The following is a 19,699-nucleotide window of genomic DNA, read 5'->3' on the forward strand; positions in this document are numbered from 1 at the left end:
TTCAGCAAAAAGCAGGTCTATGTTACCATCAGCTCTGATAGATTATACATCATCTATGTAACCATGTAACTGAAAGCCATGCAGATGGGAGACCATTATGTTCATCTTTGAAAACTGACATGAAGAATACAGTTAACTGAATAATGAGCTTAGCTGACAGGATAAACCAGAGAATACAGTACCACTTGTTAGTGTTGAGTTGGGCCCTGCTTCATCCACTTGGACTGAGTAAATGCCAGCAGCCTTCGAGAGAAGTCTAATTGTTTGCTTTGGGTTTCTTTTTCTTTAGATTTGTTGAAAATACTTCTCTCCATTGTGATAGATGTCATCTTTAGTTAGTCTTCAAAACTAATCAGACAAATTATTATTGAGGGTGCAAATGTAGGACAGATGTGCGCAGACCTACGACTTGATCCTACCCCATTGAAGTTGGTGAGAGTTTTGCCATTGACTTCCATGGGAGCCGGAGCATGACCTAAGATAGGATGCCTGGTCACCGCTGCACCAAAAAGTAAATGTGTTTATTTATTTATTTTCAGACTGGGAACCTGCCATCAGGATTGGTGTGCTGGATTGCGGGGAGGAAGAGAACTATGAGACCTGTAAAGAATATGGTATTCTCTACTATCCAACTTTTAGGGTAAGTAGCACGATATACAGCATCAGGCAAATGGTGGTCATTCCATTTTGCAAAAAAATACTTGTTTTAAATCTCAAACGGTTTCTATTATTCCATTTTCCAAACTACAACTGTTGAACCTCCTACCTGTGGTTAAAAACAGAGCAAACTTATTTACCCAGAATATTGTGTACTTGTTCTTGGATTTGGGTGCTTTCTTTTTCTTCTGCAAAGATTCTTGTGATTATAATAAAAGATGCTTTCAGGCTCTGTTAATCAAAAGAATGGAATAGATTATGCAATTCTCTGAATCAGCTGGACTTATGATTGTCCTAAACACTGAATTAGAATTTTTCAAACATAAGACACATGGCTCAGGAAGCAATATATTGTTAAAAGCATTTTTGTGTCTCCCATCACTAAGGTATCTGGATGCAATTTATTTTTGTTAGCTGTTAAACATGTAAAGATCCATATATAGTAAATATTAATAGAGTTATACATTTTGTTTCAGTTAGTGACATGAGGGTAAATCCGGTAGTTCAAAACTGATTCATCAGGGACAAAGATGGAATCAAGTAGCTGATTTCATGAGGGTCTGTGTGTTAGTTAGTCTTGTAATCTTTGGATCAATCCTTCGCTAGCCTCATATCATTCTTAACTTTTTACTTCACAGTTCGCTTAAATTGAATTTAAAAATACTTTCTACTGTTTGCCAAGAGAATCAGGAACTGTGTTTAATACGGAAATTTTGCATCTAGGGATGAAAATGAACTTCTGTTTTTGCCATACTACTGATCTTCCCTGTTGTGTGTAATCATCATCAGCATTATTTACCCCATGTGAGAATAAAATGGGGGACAAGGAGAATCTCAATAAAAAGTTTGTAGTGTGAGAAGGCAGAAGAGAGGTGTTATAATATAAAAACTGTTTGTTCTTCTGATGGTGGGAAAAACAATAGTGATTCTTTTTCTTTTATCATGTTGAGACCAAAACCTGACTCATTTCTTTCCAAAGCACTGTATGTTTTGCTTTTTAAAATAGGTAGAAGTTACGTTGCGTTATGTGTTTTGTTTTAACCACCAGAGGGAGTTAAGAATGTTTAGGGTGTGAGCAATATTCTTTAGCACAGAATCATAGAAACGTAGGGCAGGAAGGGACCTCGAGAGGTCATTTAGTTCAGCCCCGCATGCTGAGTCAGGACCAAGTCAACCTAGACCATTCCTGACAGGTGTTTGTCCAACAAATGGGGATTCTACAATCTCCATTGGTAACCTATTCCAGTACTTACTTATCTTTATCCTAATACCTAACCTAAACCCCTTGCTGCAGATTGATTACTTCTTGTCTTACCTTCAGGGGACATGAAGAACAATTGATCACTATGCTATTTATAACAGCCCTTAGCATATTTGAAGATTTACCATGTCCTCCCTTAGTCTTCTTTTCAGAATATTCCCATTTTTTTAACGCTTTCTCATAGGTCAGGTTTTCTAAACCTCTGTATCATATTTGTTGCTCTGGCCTGTTTCCTTGAAATGTGGGGCCCAAAACCAGACACAGCTGAGGCAACACACGTGCCGAATAGATCAGGACAATCACATCCTGTGTCTTACATATGACACTCCTAATAATACACCCCAGGATATTAGCAACTGCACTGTAGTGTTGGCTCCTATTCAGTTTGTGATCCGCTGTAACCCACAGCTCCTTCTCAGAAGTACTACGGCCTCGCCAGTGATTCCCCATTTTATATTTGTGCATTTAATTTTTCCTGCGTAACTTTGCAGTTGTCTTTATTGACTTGCATTGTGTTGATTTCAGACCAGTTGTCCAATCTATCAAGTATATCCATCAGTTAATAGTATTGCTAAGTAAATCATCAGTATGAGTCAACCTCTCAATCCTAACCTTGTCTATGAAGTTGGAGACTTGAGTTGAATTTTTTCAAAATGCCTCTGAAAATTGTTTTTTTTCTGAGAAAATCCATATGGAATTTTATGTTACTAGTTTGTTAAATTATATAAATTTTTGACTTATAAGAGTTTGATTGTTTAAGGATCAGTGGGCAAGATCCACAGTTGGTGTAAATCAGCAACCATTATAACCACACCAGCTGAGGATCAGCCCTTGGAATTTACCAGGGAAGAGCAAAATTTCAGTTGTATATTCTGCTTGTCTGTACGCTAAGTAACAATGTGTGATGAATTAAAACTGTAAAAAGCAAGAACTCATGAAAATTGGGTTCTGCTTCTGGACTGAGCTTTCCTGAAGTACTTTTTCCCCTTGAGCCATGAGTTGTCTTCAAAGGAATATTTTTTTTCACCCCACAGTACTTCAAAGCATTTACAAAGCAGTTCACAACTGGGGAAAATTACAAAGGTAAGAAAACCCCACTCTAACCTATCTCAAAAGCATTTATCCTACTATCCCAGAGTACATTATATAATAAACAAGATTTCTTTACCCATCAATAAAATTCAGACATCCCTAGGTGGAATACACAGGCTGTTTAACAGTACAGTCAGCAACTGTTTAGAATAGGTTAAAAATATCCTTTGAAAATGAAACTGCAGGGGAAATTTTAGATGGCAGAATGTAATTGCTAGAGTTTACATTTGTCCGGGACGGTAGAGTTAACACACCTGTGCTTTTAAAATACGTTGTGGTATTTAATTGCTGCAAGTGGGCAGATCCTTCATTTTAAATCTCATTAAAAAAACACACACCTCTCAGCAGCATGGTGTCCCTGTTGAAGCACTTGCTTGGCTCTGACTTCAATGGAAGATTGCCACCTTCTGATTTACCAGCACTACTTTCTCCAACACCTGAATTTATTAGAAGTCCTTCATTTAAATGTTAAACAACGTTGGACTTTATGGCTCTGATATGGTCACACCATGAAGTGGTCTGGCTACAGACCATCTTTTCAATTGGACTAACATATAAAAGGCCAGAAGTCAGAAAACAGACCACCTGCACCATTGACCCTTCCGGTAGAATATTATTGCAATTGTACCTGCTATTTTTAGGGTTTGCGAGTAGGTTGCTTCTGTTGGCAAAAAAGTTAAGGAATCCGTTTTTAGGCTTGATTTTTCCCCCCCCCCCACCACCCAATTTCAAACCTTAGGTTAAACTAAAAAACCCTTTATTATTTATTGCCCTTTGTGGCTGGCTGTTACCTTACCTGGGCCATTTGTTAAGAGCGTTACACCAGTGGCTCAAATTTTCAATGCTTGCTGTTAGCCAGTGTGCAAACAAAAAGCGTTCATTTGGTCATTGAACATCTCCATTGCAAAAAAGCTGCTTGAACTCCTGCCACTACAAGCGTTCTTTGTGTGTGAGTGTAGACCAGGATGATGCAAGATGATAGTGTATTGAAGATGAAACTGATGAGACGCAGGTGAGCTATTTTGAGTAAGAAATGTCTGTTTCTTTTAAGCTTTTTGGGAAAACGACTTCTACAAAAAGTCTGCAAACTTAATCTTACAAATGAAAGTACTTCTACCCCCTCCTAAAACAAACGTTGTCACCTAGCTTTTTAACTAAAAAAACCTCAAACAGAGAATGAGACAACCTGAACTTAGTGATACTTTTCTGTCTTCTGAATAGTTCTTTATTTATCTGTTTTTAGCAGGGTCAGATCGTGAGCTCCAAACCGTTCGTCAGATGATGATTGATTTTCTACAGAACCATTCCCAAGAATCAAGACCACCTGCTTGCCCTCCCTTGGATCCAATTCCGTAAGAATCTTGTTTGAAAAAACAGAAAATATTGTACACTTAGTAAGCTACTCAAATAAAATGTCAGGACTGTTTCCAAGGATAAAGAATGTTTTTGTATTTCTGTTTAACAAATACTTAGAGTAAGTTCATGTTGTGGGCAATGAGAACATTGAATTCTTCATGTGCTAAATAGCTTTTCTTTTCTTAAAAGGTCCAGTGAGATTTCTTCTCTTTTTGACAAGAATAGTCATCATTATACTGCCATTGTGGTTGAAAGTAGTAACTCCTATGTTGGGCGAGAGGTAATGTGTGACTTCTGAATTTAATCCAATATTTAAATCATGAATAATACAAATGAGGTTATATTTTATTCAGTCAGTGGAACTATTCATGTGAATAAAGGTGCGCCTGCTTGCAGGATTGGCATGTAAGTAGTTAAAGCCAGATCATATGCATTTAGAATATGACTAAGCCATGTGATGCCATAAGACATTGGCTTTTACTTCAGTCACAGAGAGGATTGTGTTTTTTAAAGAAATTCAATTTCAGTTTTCTTTCTATTTGGATTCCTTTCATGCCTTAGTGGAAGTTTAGTTTATCCTCCTCAATATTAGCAAAATACTTCTGACTGTCAAACCTCACATCATCACAGGAAAAATATTTCAGATCATGAATGACTGCTTTATCACTATTAGAGAACCATTCATAAAGTTTGTTCCTTTTGGTCAGCTTTTGCAACATCGTTATTTTACTGTAATCTGTATGATATACTGTGTGGTCCATACACCACACTAATTTAAAATAAAAAAGCCACCAAAACCAAGACAATGCAGAATATTGTATTAGAACTCTTGGATGATGTTGGTCTTAGCTCAGTTTGTGCTGAGGTGTAGTAGAGACTTTAGGAATTGTATGATCTTACATTTAGGGTATTGCATATCCTGTATGCTGTTATAATGTGGTAATATGCTGTTTTTCATACATCTCTTATTTAATGTCTCAAATTGGCCCAAGCTGCTAATATGTTTCTTGGAGTCAGGGCCTAATTGCCCATTTAAATCTTATAACAGATTTCTGTGTGTGATTGATATCAATCAGTGAAGCAGTTAAATATGTCATTGTAGCACGTAAGTGAGGTAAGAACCCCTCTGGGGTACTTAGCCTTCCTTTGGATGTGCCAAGTAAAGAACACAGCAGGGTCTTTTGCAGCAGGAAAGGGCCAACAACGAATTAACTCAACATGGATATTGGAGTGCTGCACAGGGGACAAGCATTTTTTTTTTTTTTTTTTGAGCAATATTGAAAGCACTATGGGATTCAAAATGCCAGACTGAAACAAGCTGCTTGGTGGGAGAGATGTAGATAATGCCAGTACTAGCAGTGCGCTATACAACATAGTCCTTGCCTTGAGGAGATGACAGTCTACCCCTGCATATAAATCTTGCTATACATGAATGGGGTAGCTTTATGTGCCACGTTGCCTAATTAAATATGAAACTTAAGACACTTACAAAATGTTGTGCCATCATTGTAGTGTAGACTGGATAGTAAATATTTTCAGCATCTTGAACTGAAGTATGAGGAGGTGGAGAATTAATTTATGAAATTTGGTTTGGCCCCATTTCACAATCTAAAGAGCTGCAGTTAGCCTACACAACTTCTGTTAGTTTTCTACTACTGCCAAAATCTAGGACAAGTAACAAAAACAAATTGCATGATTACTAGGCATAATCTGTATAGAAACATGCAGTGTGTGTTTGACACTTCTAATTACATTAGATTAGGAGCTGGCCAACGGCACAACTGGAGTGTGGGGTGCTGCCTGCTTTGAGAACCATGCTCAGAAGCAGACTGGTTCCCAGGTGCTGGTTCACTGTGGCTAATTGTGGAAAATCGACATTACTGAGGTACAAGGAGGTATCAGTAACAAAGCTTCTCAGCATTTTATTTTGTCCATTCTGTAGTCTTATTGCCTTCTGCTCTCTGCCTTCTGAAAAATGGAAGATACTCTGATGGTATCTGCTGTCAAGAATGGAAATTCTACTAACATTGTATAGTGTTCTAAGTTTACATACAGTGTTTAAGTGAAATAGACACACACATCACCTCTAGAAGCTTACACTCTCAATAAGACAAGACACGCACACAACACATGGCAGAATAGTTCAGGAGAGGGAGGTTTAGGTATTTATCACTAATGAGAAGAAACAGGGAGAGATTTGAAGAGATGGGTTTGAAGAAGCTAGCTGGAGAAGAGAGGTGAATGAATCTAGGGGAGAGTTTAAGGCATAGGGAGCAGCATATTCTTATTTGTATTATTGTAATGCCTAGGAACCCCAGTCACGGACCAGGATCCCATTGTGCCTGGTGCTGTACAAACAGAACAAAAAGACTGTCGTTGCCCCAAAGAGGCTACAATCTAAGTATAAGATAAGAGACAACAGATGGATGCAGACAGACTGATGGAGTATAAGGAAACAATGAGAGAGTTCTGGCTAGAATGATAGGTTGTGATCTCTGAGTACCAGCAGCCTAACTGTTGTCAAGTTTTTGTAGGCATTCTGGCAAAGGAGAGTAATGGAGTGGCTTTGTGGATGTTTATGGGGAGTACCTCCCAAGCATGAGGGGCAACGTGGGAGCATAGCAGAAGCTACAAAGCCAAGTGTGTAGGGGCAGCAAGGGGGGAGTGAAGAGAGAGGATTGGGAAGAGCACAGAGAAGGGCAGAGTGGAAAATAAAAGCAGAGAAGTAAACAAAACAAGATTATTGAGGACCTTGTAGATGAGAATAAAGAGTTTGATTTGATATGGTAAGAGTGAGCCAATAGACAGATTTGAGGAGGACAGTCTTTGGAATGGCAGGAGAGGAAGATGACTCTAGTAATGGGACCTTGAATGACTGAAATGGAGAGAGAGTTGTGAGCCAAATGTTCATCAGAATCTTAACTGGGCCTGCATATTTGTAAGCATAATTTTGGGAGTTAATGTTCAAGTGATGTAGATGTTTAAGTCCTTGATTGTGTCCACATAAGTCATAAACTTTGACATCTAAACTGTGAGTCAAATAACTGTCCCTACAATTATTAGAGCTCAGAAAAATGGAAGCCAGTGTCTGAAAAATTGGCTTTAAACCCTTGTATGTATGTAACATGTCATCACAAACCAGTGGGTGTGTGACAAATATCATTTTATCATCTGTGTTTGGAGGCTTCTTCAGGACATTTCATCACTCTCTCTCATGTGGTCTTCAGCTATGTGAGACTTGAGGGAGGAAAAAGTCAGGATGGGTTAAGGAAAAATCATAGAGCTCAGAAGATGAGAAAAAATTGTTTCTCCCAATGAAGTAAAATTTCTGTTCAACAGAAATTGTTAGTGTCCATATTGGAATACTGATAAATAATAGGGCTGTCGAGAGATTTAAAAAAATATGTACAAAAAACTGCATTCAAAAATAAAACCAAGTAAAATTTTAGCGCCTGCAAGTCCACTCAGTCCTACTTCATGTTCAGCCAATCGTTCAGATAAACAAGTTTGTTTACATTTATGGGAGATACTGCTGCTTCTTGTTTACAGTGTCACCTGAAAGTGAGAACAGGTGTTTGTATGGCACTGTTGTAGCTGGCGTCGCAAGATATTTATGTGCCAGATGCGCTAAAGATTTATGTCCCCTCATGCTTCAACCACCATTCCAGAGGATATGCATCCATGCTGATGATGGGTTCTGCTCGATAATGATCCAAAGCAGTGGGGACCGACGCATGTTCATTTTCATCATGAGTCAGATGCCACCAGCAGAAGGTTGATTTTCTTTTTTTTTTGGTGGTTGGGTTCTGTAGTTTCCGCATCGGAGTGTTGCTCTTTTAAGACTTCAGAAAGCATTCTCTACACCTCGTCCCTCTCAGATTTTGGAAGGCACTTCAGATTCTTAAACCTGGGATCGAGTGTTGTAGCTATCTTTAGAAATCTCACGTTGGTACCTTCTTTGCGTTTTATCAAATCTGCAGTGAAAGTGTTCTTAAAACGAACATGTGCTGGGTCATCATCCGAGACTGCCATAACACAAAATATATGGCAAAATGTGGGTAAAGCAGAGCAGGGGAGACACTATTCGCCACTAAGGAGTTCAGTCACAAATTTAATTAATGCATTATTTCTTTTACGAGCATCATCAGAATGGAAGCCTGTCCTCCAAAATGGTGGCCAAAGCATGAAAGGGTATATGAATGTTTAGCATATCTGGCATGTAAATACCGTGCAGTCCTGCAATAAAAGTGCCATGCAAATGCCTGTTCTCACTCTAAGTGACATTGTAAATAAGAAGCGGGCAGCATAATCTCCTGTAAATGTAAACAAACTTGTTTGTCTGAGTGATTGGCTGAACAAGAAGTAGGACTGAGTGGACTTGTAGGCTTTAAAGTTTTACATTGTTCTGTTTTTGAGTGCAGTTATGTAACAGAAAAATTCTACAGTTGTAAATTGCACTTTCTCAGTAAAGAGATCACACTACAGTACTTTTATGAGGTGAGTTGAAAAATACTATTTCTTTTCATTTTTAGAGTGCAAATATTTGTAATCAAAAATAATAAAATATGAGCACAGTACACTTTGTATTCTGTGTTCTTATTGAAATAAATATATTTGAAAATGTAGAAAAACATCCAAAAATATTTAATAAATTTAAATTGGTATGCTATTGTTTAACTACGATTAATCACAATTAATTTTTTTCATCACAATTAATTTGTTTGAGTTAATCATGTGAGTTAATTGCAATTAATCGGCAGTCCTAATATATACATATACTTGATGAATAGTAAGGTGGTTCTATCAACAGCTTAGTTTACTTAAAAGTATGGTGCACTCCCTGTAATATACTTGTCCTTTTTTACAAGAATTGGATATTCTTTGAACAGTGTGTAACTCTTGTGTGTTGTCTTCTCATCACCCAGGTGATCTTAGACTTGATTCAGTATGAAAACATTATGGTAAAGAGAGTGCTGAATTCTGATAAGGCTTTTCTAGAGAAACTTGGTATTACCTCAATCCCTTCATGTTATCTGATCTATCCAAATGGGTCCCATGGATTAATTAACATGTAAGTACTATATATCTGTAAGGGATACTTGCAGTACTTTGAGGGGTTCAGTTAAGCTTTAAAACCGTTGCCTTAGTTTCCTTGCATACAAGTTAATGTATTTGATAACCAGGTTTTATTTGTGTATTTAAATAAAGGCAATGTATCCCAATATGTGATCAGTGCATTTTACTGATTGAAGTTTAATGTTCAGACTCTTCATATTTGAAGACACTGACAATCTCAGACATTGTTGAGACAGCTATTCCATTGTGTATGAAAAATATCCCATTCATGTTTAATAATCTTATACTTGTACAGCTGACTCTCTGTAGGAGTTTACTATACATTGAAATGGACTAAGAGAACAAAAAATAGATTTCTCCCTCAGGGAGAAAAAACAAAATGCTGTAGTGATTAGTTATAACTTCACTGCAGTGGTGAGTTTAGACTGCTCACAAACATGCTTGTAAAATGAGCGGTAAAGAAGAATGCTCCATCTGTGAAATAGAAATTCCAGGCTGATAGTGTCAGTGCAAAGCTTTACGAAAATATAAACTGTTGAGCAGTAGCTAGTGACATGCTGATAGTCTAGTGATGTTGATAAATAGGATATCACTGAGGTTTTGGGAAGAGACTCTGTATTAGTCATGTCTTCCACTGCTACCAGTCATTATCACTGACTCATTATTGTGATGCCTGTGAGGAGAATATGTATAGTTTGGGACCGATCTGAAATAAAAATATTAAGTACCAAATCCCACAGATCCAATTCAATCAAATCACCTGTGGGATTCAGTGAAAGTGTTGCCTGCAAAAGGTGTACAAATATGACCTGAAGTCTTTATGAAAATGGGATGTTGCTGTTCGTTTGAATGGTATTGCAAGCCACTGGTCCTAATTATTTTGCTGCTGCTTCTAAAATTTGCAAACATGCTGTCTTTTACCAGACTTTTAAAAGAAAGAGTAAAGAAAACCAAATCTCGTATTTCACACATATATTAAACTGTTCCTGTCAATCATTTAGCTTGAGGTGATTTTTAACCCTTACACTGTCCTTTCATACGCAGTTTGAAGCCTCTTCGGTCTTTCTTTTCTTCCTATTTAAAGTCACTGCCCGGTGTGAGAAGAAAACTTGTTTCACAACTTCCACTACCAAAAAAGCAAAATAAACAGGAGGGCACAGAAATCAAGGCATGGAAGGAATTTGATAAGTAAGTGATGCTATTGAGCTTGAGTTTAATGGTTGGTAGTTAAAATCCACAGTTATTATTGCCAAGTGGGAAGCTATACAGTAATTGATTTTAACATCTTACTGTAGCTGAAAGCTTTATTTGATTCCATAACTACTCAAAGGAAACACCCGGAATTGAATAGCTGAACCACCACATGGTGACCTGCTGAGCAGAACAAAGGGATTGTGTGTGAATATTAAAGGGATCCTAGCACTGAAATGTCTTGCAGATCACGTTGTACAGCATTGCTTTCATTTGTTTGTTCAGCAGGATCCCTTTCACAATATACTCGATACACTGGTAAATTAATTCAGCCCTAGCAGCAGAGATGTAATAAATACTCTACTTAGAGATTTTAAAGAAGCTTCAAGCAATATTTTCAATCTGCATTTGGAGCAAATGTCTGCATTTCTCTGGAAGAAAAGTTCTATTAGAGACTATTTTTATTTTAAACACATGCTTTACTTAAAAAATCCAGGGCTCAGTTCTGCTCCCATTGGTGTCAGTGTGAGCAGGATTGATGATCAAACCAGTATCTGAAATGTAGGGTTCACTAGTTTATTTTTTATTGGAAAACTTTAGCTTGTAAATCAATATCCCAGATAAAAATAGTCAGTACTAAAAATTTTAACAAGCTTTTGGCAAACCTACAGAAAACAGCAAACCCAGTATTTGTTTGTATAATGGTGAGTCAGGACACCACTAGAAAGTGTTAGGTAAATGTATATATATTCGAAAACCCTAAAGTCACCAGAAAAGATGTTTATCAGACCAAATCCACTTAGGTTTATGTTCACCCTCTGACTATTTGAGAGAAGGATACAAGAGCTTTGCAGTGAGATAATCCTTCAGCATCTTTAGCTGGAAAAGATGTAGGACTGAGTGCTTCCATTTTGTACTTATTTTCATTTTTTGTTATGGTTACTATTAAAGTGTCAGCCCTGTTTGGTTTTTTTGACAGATGGCTATGTTGTTTTCTTTTAACAGTTTATATAGAATATTGTGTTTTGATAACTGATTTTTGTAGCTAATGAGTATCTTATTAACGTGAATGATTTTATCAATCTTGGTGCTTGTACAATACAATGTTTTATAAAAGATCACTATATAAGTATCTCCCAGCTAGATTGATTGTGTGCCTGATGATTTAATACTGGCAACTATATTTAAGAAGTCAGCAGACATACTAACTAATAAACTTTTTATAACTGTTATTAAGTGAATACATTGTTTACTAAAGAGGTGACACTCGGCCACTCAGAATACGTCTGTAGTCTGTATCATTCAGAATGTAGCTGTCACAGTTCTTGAGATACCTGTATCTCTAACCTCTTCATGGCCTCCATGAGGGGATGCCACTCAGGCCTCTAGCCATTACCTTTCTTGGGGTGGGAGCCAACATTCCTTCCCTTCCAGACAGGGGATTTAGGCTAAAATTCCTCTTGCAATTCACTGTGATCATTTTAGCAGGTCTGAGTTTAGTTCACATCTTGTTCTCTCTCAGGGGCTATGACAGTGTTAATCAGTACCCAGCCAGCCTTCATAAATCAAAATATTTATTTGGAACCAAAAGCATTATAGAGAAAACATATCTTGAAAACAACAAACAGCTTATATGCCTGCCTCCCGTACCAGGTATCACCCATCTTCAACATGGAGACGCTGGTAGATTTCAAACTCTTTCTGCAGGGTGTGTCCTTCCTGTCACAGCCTTAGGTCAGTTCTTGAGTTCAGTGAGAGTGACCTCCCTCCTGTAGCAGGCTTGGCAGTTCTTTGTTTGGTAACCTCTTTCAACCGGTTCAAAACAGGATAGTCCATTTTCCTCATGTGGTGCCTTTCCAGACTTGTTTACCTGCCTAGGGATTTACATTAATTATTCCCCAGTAATTTTAGTTCCTGATAATTCATTCATGCTTAGGTGACTTCCACACAGTCACTCCCTTGTCTCAAAAAAATAAATTAACCCCTACCCACATGGCAGAACAATACAAGGGGAGAGAGGGGAAACTGAGTCTCAAACTTTTTTCATAACCCCCCCCCCCCGAAGTTTCCCAGTTCTCCATTGCAGCTTTTCATGTGTTTTTAAGTGTACTGTTATCATTATGCAACCATTGTTGTCAGAATAAGCTGGCTTTCTGATTGATCGGCTCTCTTAAATCGACTGTTTAATCATGTGGGTTATAAGATATAAGGGTCCTCAGGAATTTTTTGAAACATTAGGCTGTCGGGTCTGTATCCAGTTCTGTTTGTTGTGCCGTGTTGCTGTATTTGGTACTAACTTGGGCTTGTAATCTAAAAGCACTGAAGGATACAAACTCTTTGGTGTTTATATCTTGTTCAGTTGCTTGTCTATTGGTGGTGGTGAAAATATAGAAATATTTTCCATGATAGTTGCTGCTCTGAGGAAGGGAGGTGTTGATGTCTCATTCACCTCAAATGTGTGCTTTATCCATATCCATCAGTGCGTGACTGACTGTCACAAGACCTTCTGTAATTGACTGACTCTTAAATACACTGTGGTGCACAAGGTGTCTCTAGTGGGACTGCTGCATTTGGGGAGAATGTCTAAATTCCATCTTCCTTAATATGGGTTTATTTTCACTTTTGTTATTGTCAGTTTCCTTGGCATTGTTCCTCATCAAAGATACTTCTGCTAAAAGGCTTTTCCCCTCACAGCCTGTTGTTCTCTACTTATATTTAACCATGTAGAGAAGTCGCAAGTTGTGACACCAGCAATTTGCTTGCTGACAATGTCAGGGTTATGATTTCTCTAGAGGGAGAAATTGGGCTGGGAGGCAGAAAGTTCTTACTCAAACACAAGATAACTTTTTATGCAATTGTGCTTCATTTGTCTAGTCTCTGAACTAGTGGCATAAAATTGCTGTTCTAAAATCAGAGTACTGTGGAAGCCATTAAACTTGACATTCACCGTACTAGGCACTGCACTGTATATTCCTGCACTTGGAATAGGAGATACTGCAATCACTGTGGAATTGCAGATTATGAGGTTTGAATAGTGCCCACTATATATCCGTTTTACCTTTAATGACTGGTGAGCAAATGGGTGAAAGAAAGCTGCCTCGATTTTTAACATTATGTATGTGTTTTAGAGCTAAGCTGTACATGGCTGACCTTGAATCAGGATTGCATTACCTGCTCAGGGTAGAGCTTGCCACTCACAAGACGCTTGAGGGAGCTGAGCTAAAGACCTTCAAGGATTTTGTTACAGTTATTGCCAAGGTATACACTTCTAATCTTTGATTACATTCACTTGACTCTTACAAATATAATGTAAAATTTGCTATTTGACAGAATATTTTATGCTTCTGAAAATGTCTTTCAGAGTGCCCTTAAAAATGTACATGTTTTGGTTTCTACGGTATCTTCGATATAGAAATTCTGTTATGCTTCTGTGGATAAACCTGAAGGATTAAAATGCTCTTTGTTGCATTGCATGGCTCAGAATAAAATAAGGATTCTGGTTGTCCCAGGCTTGCAGGACAGACCTGTGAAAATTGGGATGGTTGCTCAGATTTTTCTGGATAGGTAATGATTGTAACTGAGCATAGATTATTTTCCTCCACACACACACACACCCTCACTCTGGATTCTTGGAATTTCTTAAAGTAACTTTAAAATTGTTGTGCCTATGTGACCACATACAGTGTTTAGAAAATTAGGTTGGACTTCTAACGATACAGCTGACTTTAATCAAGTTTTTTTGAACATCGCTGATGAGCCCCATATTTCAAAGACTCTAAACAGGGTCACCTCATGGGTGCTGTGAGGATAAACCCTTGAATGTTTGAGGTGCTCAGATACTGTGATGATGATGGGAGTTTAGCTGGTGCTTTGTTTTGGACTTATTTGTCCTAAAGTTTAGACATTTTTAAAGTGAGTCTGACATGAAGAAAATGTGACTTGGAAAAATTCTAATATTTTAACCGTTAAAAGTGACTCCCAGTTAAACATGAGCTGCAGTGTCTCTCCGTATTTCATTACCAAGTAATTAACAGATTGTATTTGTTTGTAAACAAGACAAATCAATGGCTGTTTAGAGGAACAATAAGAGTTATATAACATTTCCAAGTATCTGGCATTATGTGAAAATCAGTCAGACAGGTTCTTACCCCCTATGACAGTCAGAGGTCAGAAATCTCTAGCTGGCCTCATTTCCTTTAAGAAAGTGTAGTGCTAATCTGTCCATCATATTATCCCTAAAACAGCCTCTGTTCCTCCTGATGGAGCCTGGCCAGCTAATGTAATTTATTTTCCTGGCTATTAGTGAATAAATGGGGAATGCTCTCTTCTAGGCAGCAGAAGGGTTTTTTCTTTTGTATTTTTTAACACTTTTAAAAAAACATTTCTCTTCTGATATTTCACATTTTATTCACAATTCTGATTTCTTTCCTGTATGGTTCTTTATACCAAAGGACTTCAGAAAATATAGCATACTGCATTGATGCATAGTTTATATGAGATGCATTTGAGGTTTTGTTTTTAAGAACTTAACTCCTTTTTAAACTAAATATTTTGTGATCAATTAATAAAAACATCTGTGCGAACTTAGATTTTTAGGACTTTGTACACTAGCCTCATTTCTGAAGAAGAGCATTTACAGTGCTGCTAAGTCACTAAAGTCTGTGCTCCCATCTCCTGCTCAGGGATTTTCATTGTTGTAGGATTAGTTTCTTGGCTATTTGTGCAACTTGCAATAGCCCTTTCTTTCGAATCCTCCATAAGACTGATACCTATCTCAGATCCCCTATTATGAGTGCAGCTAAAATGGGGTTCACATGCCATCTGCTTCTTTGTTTCCCCTGACGTTTGCACTGGTCAGCATTACTTTGGGAAGGTGTTATAACTTTAAGTGCATAGATATATCTGTCATATACAGTATCAGTATTTCAGTTGTGTACAGTTTACTCATATTACGGTAGTTTATAGGAACCCCAAATCAAGGGTTATGGCTCTTTGTGCTCAGTGTTATGCAGATAGCAAAGAAAACAGTTGCTGCTCAAGAGTTTTTCATTAAACCAATTAAGAAAGCTCTGGGCTGGGGGAAGAGCCAGAAGAGGGGAGCACACAGTGGACCATGAATCAAGTAGTTGGAAGGAACCAGTTATCTGCCAGGACGTATCTTATAAACCATTGAACAGTTACTGCAGAATGAATTTTCATTGCTATAGCATCTCCCATCATAACGTTCTCTACATATCTGATAAAGCAGATATAGGGACAACTTCCCCTACTGTGGAAATGCTGCTACCTTTGGAACTGTTCAACATAGAGCATTTCTGCTTCCTGTCCTAAGCTGTTGTGTATAGACTCCCATATGCAGTTGAAACAGCCTGAGGCATTTAAGTATGCAAAGTCTACGTACCCAAATTGTGGCACCTTAGAGACCTGGTACCCAAATTGAAATTGATCTGGACCAGTTGGATTGGGACCTGTATTCCTCATAAATAATACTGAAAAGCGCCACTGGAAGCAACTCTCTTTACAACTCATCAAAGACAGCAGTATGGTGGAGTTTGTCTTGTCCTCCGTCTGTGTCACTGACGGGAAATTTGCATCCAAAGTGTTGTGTCTTTACTTGTGTTTGGGGTCTTTGATGCTATATGCAGTATAGTCAGAGCAGTTTACAAGTTTATGCATCATTGTCCAGAGCTGATTTTTTTTTTTTTAATAAAGGTCAGCTCTCAAGAGAGAACTGAAAAGCTTTTGGAAATTAAAACTCCCCAAACTGTAATAACATGAAAGTAGACTTACAAATTACAATATATTTCCAATTTTAGAAGTGACATTACATCTCCAATAAAGTAGGGTCAGATTGAGTCAAAAGTTTGATGGGAAATCTCCATGGTTTTGTAGGAAGCATTGTGACACTCTTCCACTTGCGTCAGTATTGAACCATTATTAGTATTATTTTATTTGTATTAGGGGCTGGTATCATTCAGGAGAGGTGTGAAAACGAGGTCCTGAACATTAAAAGTCCTCGGGAAGTGCCTGCCATAATTCCATCTCAAGGTGTATTCCGCTAAGCTAAATTCTCCCTGCAGTTTGGATACAATTTTCTTCATGTTCTGTCCTAAACTGCTGTATTATGTTTGTGTGTGCTGTAAAATACCAGCTGCATTTCAGTGGTGAGCAAAGTATGTGTACAGATGTTAAATTAATGCAAAGTGGGTATTTACTGAAAAATATAATAAGTGATTAATTCCAATTGTATGTAACAAAAAATCTAGTATGGCAAGTTTAATTAAAGCTTTTAAGAAGTAAAAACATTTTAAAATATGAATTGGTCTCACCGTAATGAGTGCTTTAAAATCTATGGGTACTTTCTTATTTCCATTAGTTATTTCCTGGCCGTCAGCCCGTGGTGAAGTTGTTAGAGACCTTGCAAGAGTGGCTGGTGAGCCTTCCATTAGACAAAATCCCTTATGATGCTATCCTAGATCTGGTCAACAACAAAATGCGGGTAAGCTGTTACTAGTTTCCAGCATAAAATACAGAATTAGTAAAGGATAAGGTTCTGTATAAATCCAAGACACCACTTACTGATGCCTCCCTCGAGCATAATGCAGTTATAAGAAGGTTAAAATGGAAATAAAGTGAATTCATTAACCAGAAAAAAATCCCCATGAAGGAACTTAAATGAGAGACATGAAGTACAGTGCGGCATAGCACAGTCCCTATGTATGAACGTGCAGTCACTGATGATACAGATCTTTCCTTTGCATGCTCAGATAACTCAGTGTCTCTGATGAAAATGTTTGCTCAATATCCTTTAAAAGAGACACATGCACACACAAAATATGAACATTGCCTTTCTGGCAGAGAAGGGCAGGATGAGACTGTTCAGCACAAATCAATTCCACGCATTTATTGTATGTTGAGACACACCCCCCTCTTTATTTCCTTCTCCTCTGATGAATGGGATTTTTAGGACTTTGAATTGGACCAGTTATTGCCAGCACTGTGATTGTCCTGAAGGCCAGAGTTTAAAAGCTGGCAAAGTTAGCCAATGTGATTTTACATTAACCCTGAAGACTTTTCAGAAACTTATTAATATACTGACCTAGAACAGGTGTTGAGGAGAATAAAAAAAAAAATTCTTTGTCTAGTGTTTTTATAAAGAATCTTACAAATTAAGATGCCTAATATTTTCCATCACACTAATTTATAGTGTTTAAGAGAAAAGTATTATGTCCTGCTTTAATGCTTACACAAAAAGATATTTAATAACAATACATTAGAATAGCCCAGACTACTTAAATTCTGAGTTCCTTTAAACATGAATTTAATAGTTTCAACTTAATACACTGTCACAAATGGATCATCTTTATTTTAAATTAGGATCTACTGGATCCTGGAATGTGCTGAGTGTCTGTGGAGCACTGGGTACCCTCAGTTCCCTTTCATTTCAGTGGGAATTGAGAACTTCATCTTGCAGGTTTGGGCCATTCTGATCTGAACTGAGCATTTCATTAAACTGCCTTTTTTTTGGAAGGTGCTATCTGGGAAAATACATGAACTGGCTATGTCAGTTTAGACAGTGGTGTGCAGAGTACAGGCGCTGCGTGTGTAGCTATGCACCACAGTGAAAGGCAGGCTGTGTCCACACTTGTCACTGCAGTGTGTAGCTGCACGCCACGGGGAGCAGCCAAAGCCTTTCCCTGCTCCCCCCCACCCTCCGGCTGGAGCATTTCACTGTGGTGGGGAAATGCTCCAGCAGCAGGAAACTACACTACTAAAAATTGCAGCGTAGACATGGGGGGGAATGGAGAGAGCGATGTAAGGCATGGAACCTGGGGTTTCAGGCATTAAAGACATTTATTCTACTCACCTAAGCTGTGTTCATCATCAACACTGCTGTTGATACCTGTGCTAGCTTGTCATGCAGTGTCTGTACTCCACACACCGCTGTCAATGTAGACATACCTTCTATTTAACCAGAAGATGATACTCAACTAAAAGAATGTCCAAACATCAACCTGTAATATCAGCATTGTACATGTTTGGCTGTATAGGCTTGCTTGTCTTAGGCCCTTTTCTGCTAGTGACACATGCGTAAAGGTCTGTTTCTTTTAACTGACTTATTGAAATTACCAGGTAAACACAACAAGAAGAGGTGCACACATACCAGACCTATCTTATACGTTCAGGAGCAATTAACAGACGTGATAAGTTCAATAGGGAAGTGTCATTTTCAAGTAATCTGGTCCCAGACTGGACACATTTTAAAGAATTTTTTTTCTTTTCAGATTTCTGGAATATTTCTCACTAACCACATTCAGTGGGTCGGCTGTCAGGGGAGCAGACCAGAGCTGAGAGGTTATACCTGTTCCCTCTGGAAGCTGTTCCACACCTTAACTGTTCAAGCTGCAGTTCGACCAAAAGCGCTAATCAACACAGGTAAGCAGCAGTTATGCAGGAGAACTAAAGGAGGCGAGATCTTGATGTGGCAATCTAGCTGTGCATAAATTAGCATAACTGTCAGGGCTGCTTCCCCACTCTGAACTTTAGGGTACAAATGTGGGGGCCTGCATGAAAACTTCTAAGCTTAACTACCAGCTTAGATCTGGTCCGCTGCCACCACTCCCAAAGTGCTAATTCCCTTCCCTGGGTAGCCTTGAGAGACTCTTCACCAATTCCCTGGTGAATACAGATCCAAACCCCTTGGATCTTAAAACAAGGAGAAATCAATCAGGTTCTTAAAAAGAAGGCTTTTAATTAAAGAAAAAGGTAAAAATCATCTCTGTAAAATCAGGATGGAAAATAACTTTACAGGGTAATCAAACTTAAAGAGCCCAGAGGAATCCCCTCTAGCCTCAGGTTCAAAGTTACAGCAAACACTCTAGCAAAAAGGTACATTTACAAGTTGAGAAAACAAAGATAAAAACTAACACGCCTTGCCTGGCTGTTACTTACAAGTTTGAAATATGAGAGACTTGTTCAGAAAGATTTGGAGAGCCTGGATTGATGTCTGGTCCCTCTTAGTCCCAAGAGCGAACAACCCCCAAAACAAAGAGCACAAACAAAAGC

General features: G+C 38.2%; 1 protein-coding gene across 2 annotated transcripts in view; it reads left to right on the top strand.

Annotated features, from left to right (window-relative positions):
- The window catches only part of QSOX2 (quiescin sulfhydryl oxidase 2), a 39,121-nt gene that overhangs the window by 10,036 nt on the left and 9,386 nt on the right, over window positions 1–19,699 (top strand). The window contains exons 2-10 of one of the 2 annotated variants that reach the window (XM_026657336.2): window positions 540–640; window positions 2,953–3,001; window positions 4,257–4,362; window positions 4,556–4,646; window positions 9,292–9,437; window positions 10,487–10,630; window positions 13,762–13,891; window positions 17,010–17,132; window positions 18,919–19,069. In XM_026657336.2, the coding sequence (XP_026513121.1) occupies window positions 540–640; window positions 2,953–3,001; window positions 4,257–4,362; window positions 4,556–4,646; window positions 9,292–9,437; window positions 10,487–10,630; window positions 13,762–13,891; window positions 17,010–17,132; window positions 18,919–19,069 (1,041 nt within the window). Of the gene's footprint in view, window positions 1–539; window positions 641–2,952; window positions 3,002–4,253; window positions 4,363–4,555; window positions 4,647–9,291; window positions 9,438–10,486; window positions 10,631–13,761; window positions 13,892–17,009; window positions 17,133–18,918; window positions 19,070–19,699 lie in introns of both variants that reach the window. The other variant, XM_026657335.2, reaches the window with a different exon arrangement.

This window comes from Terrapene carolina, unplaced genomic scaffold (genome assembly GCF_002925995.2).
Source record: "Terrapene carolina triunguis isolate 2854851 unplaced genomic scaffold, T_m_triunguis-2.0 Scaffold238, whole genome shotgun sequence".
Classification (NCBI taxonomy): Eukaryota; Metazoa; Chordata; order Testudines; family Emydidae; genus Terrapene; species Terrapene triunguis.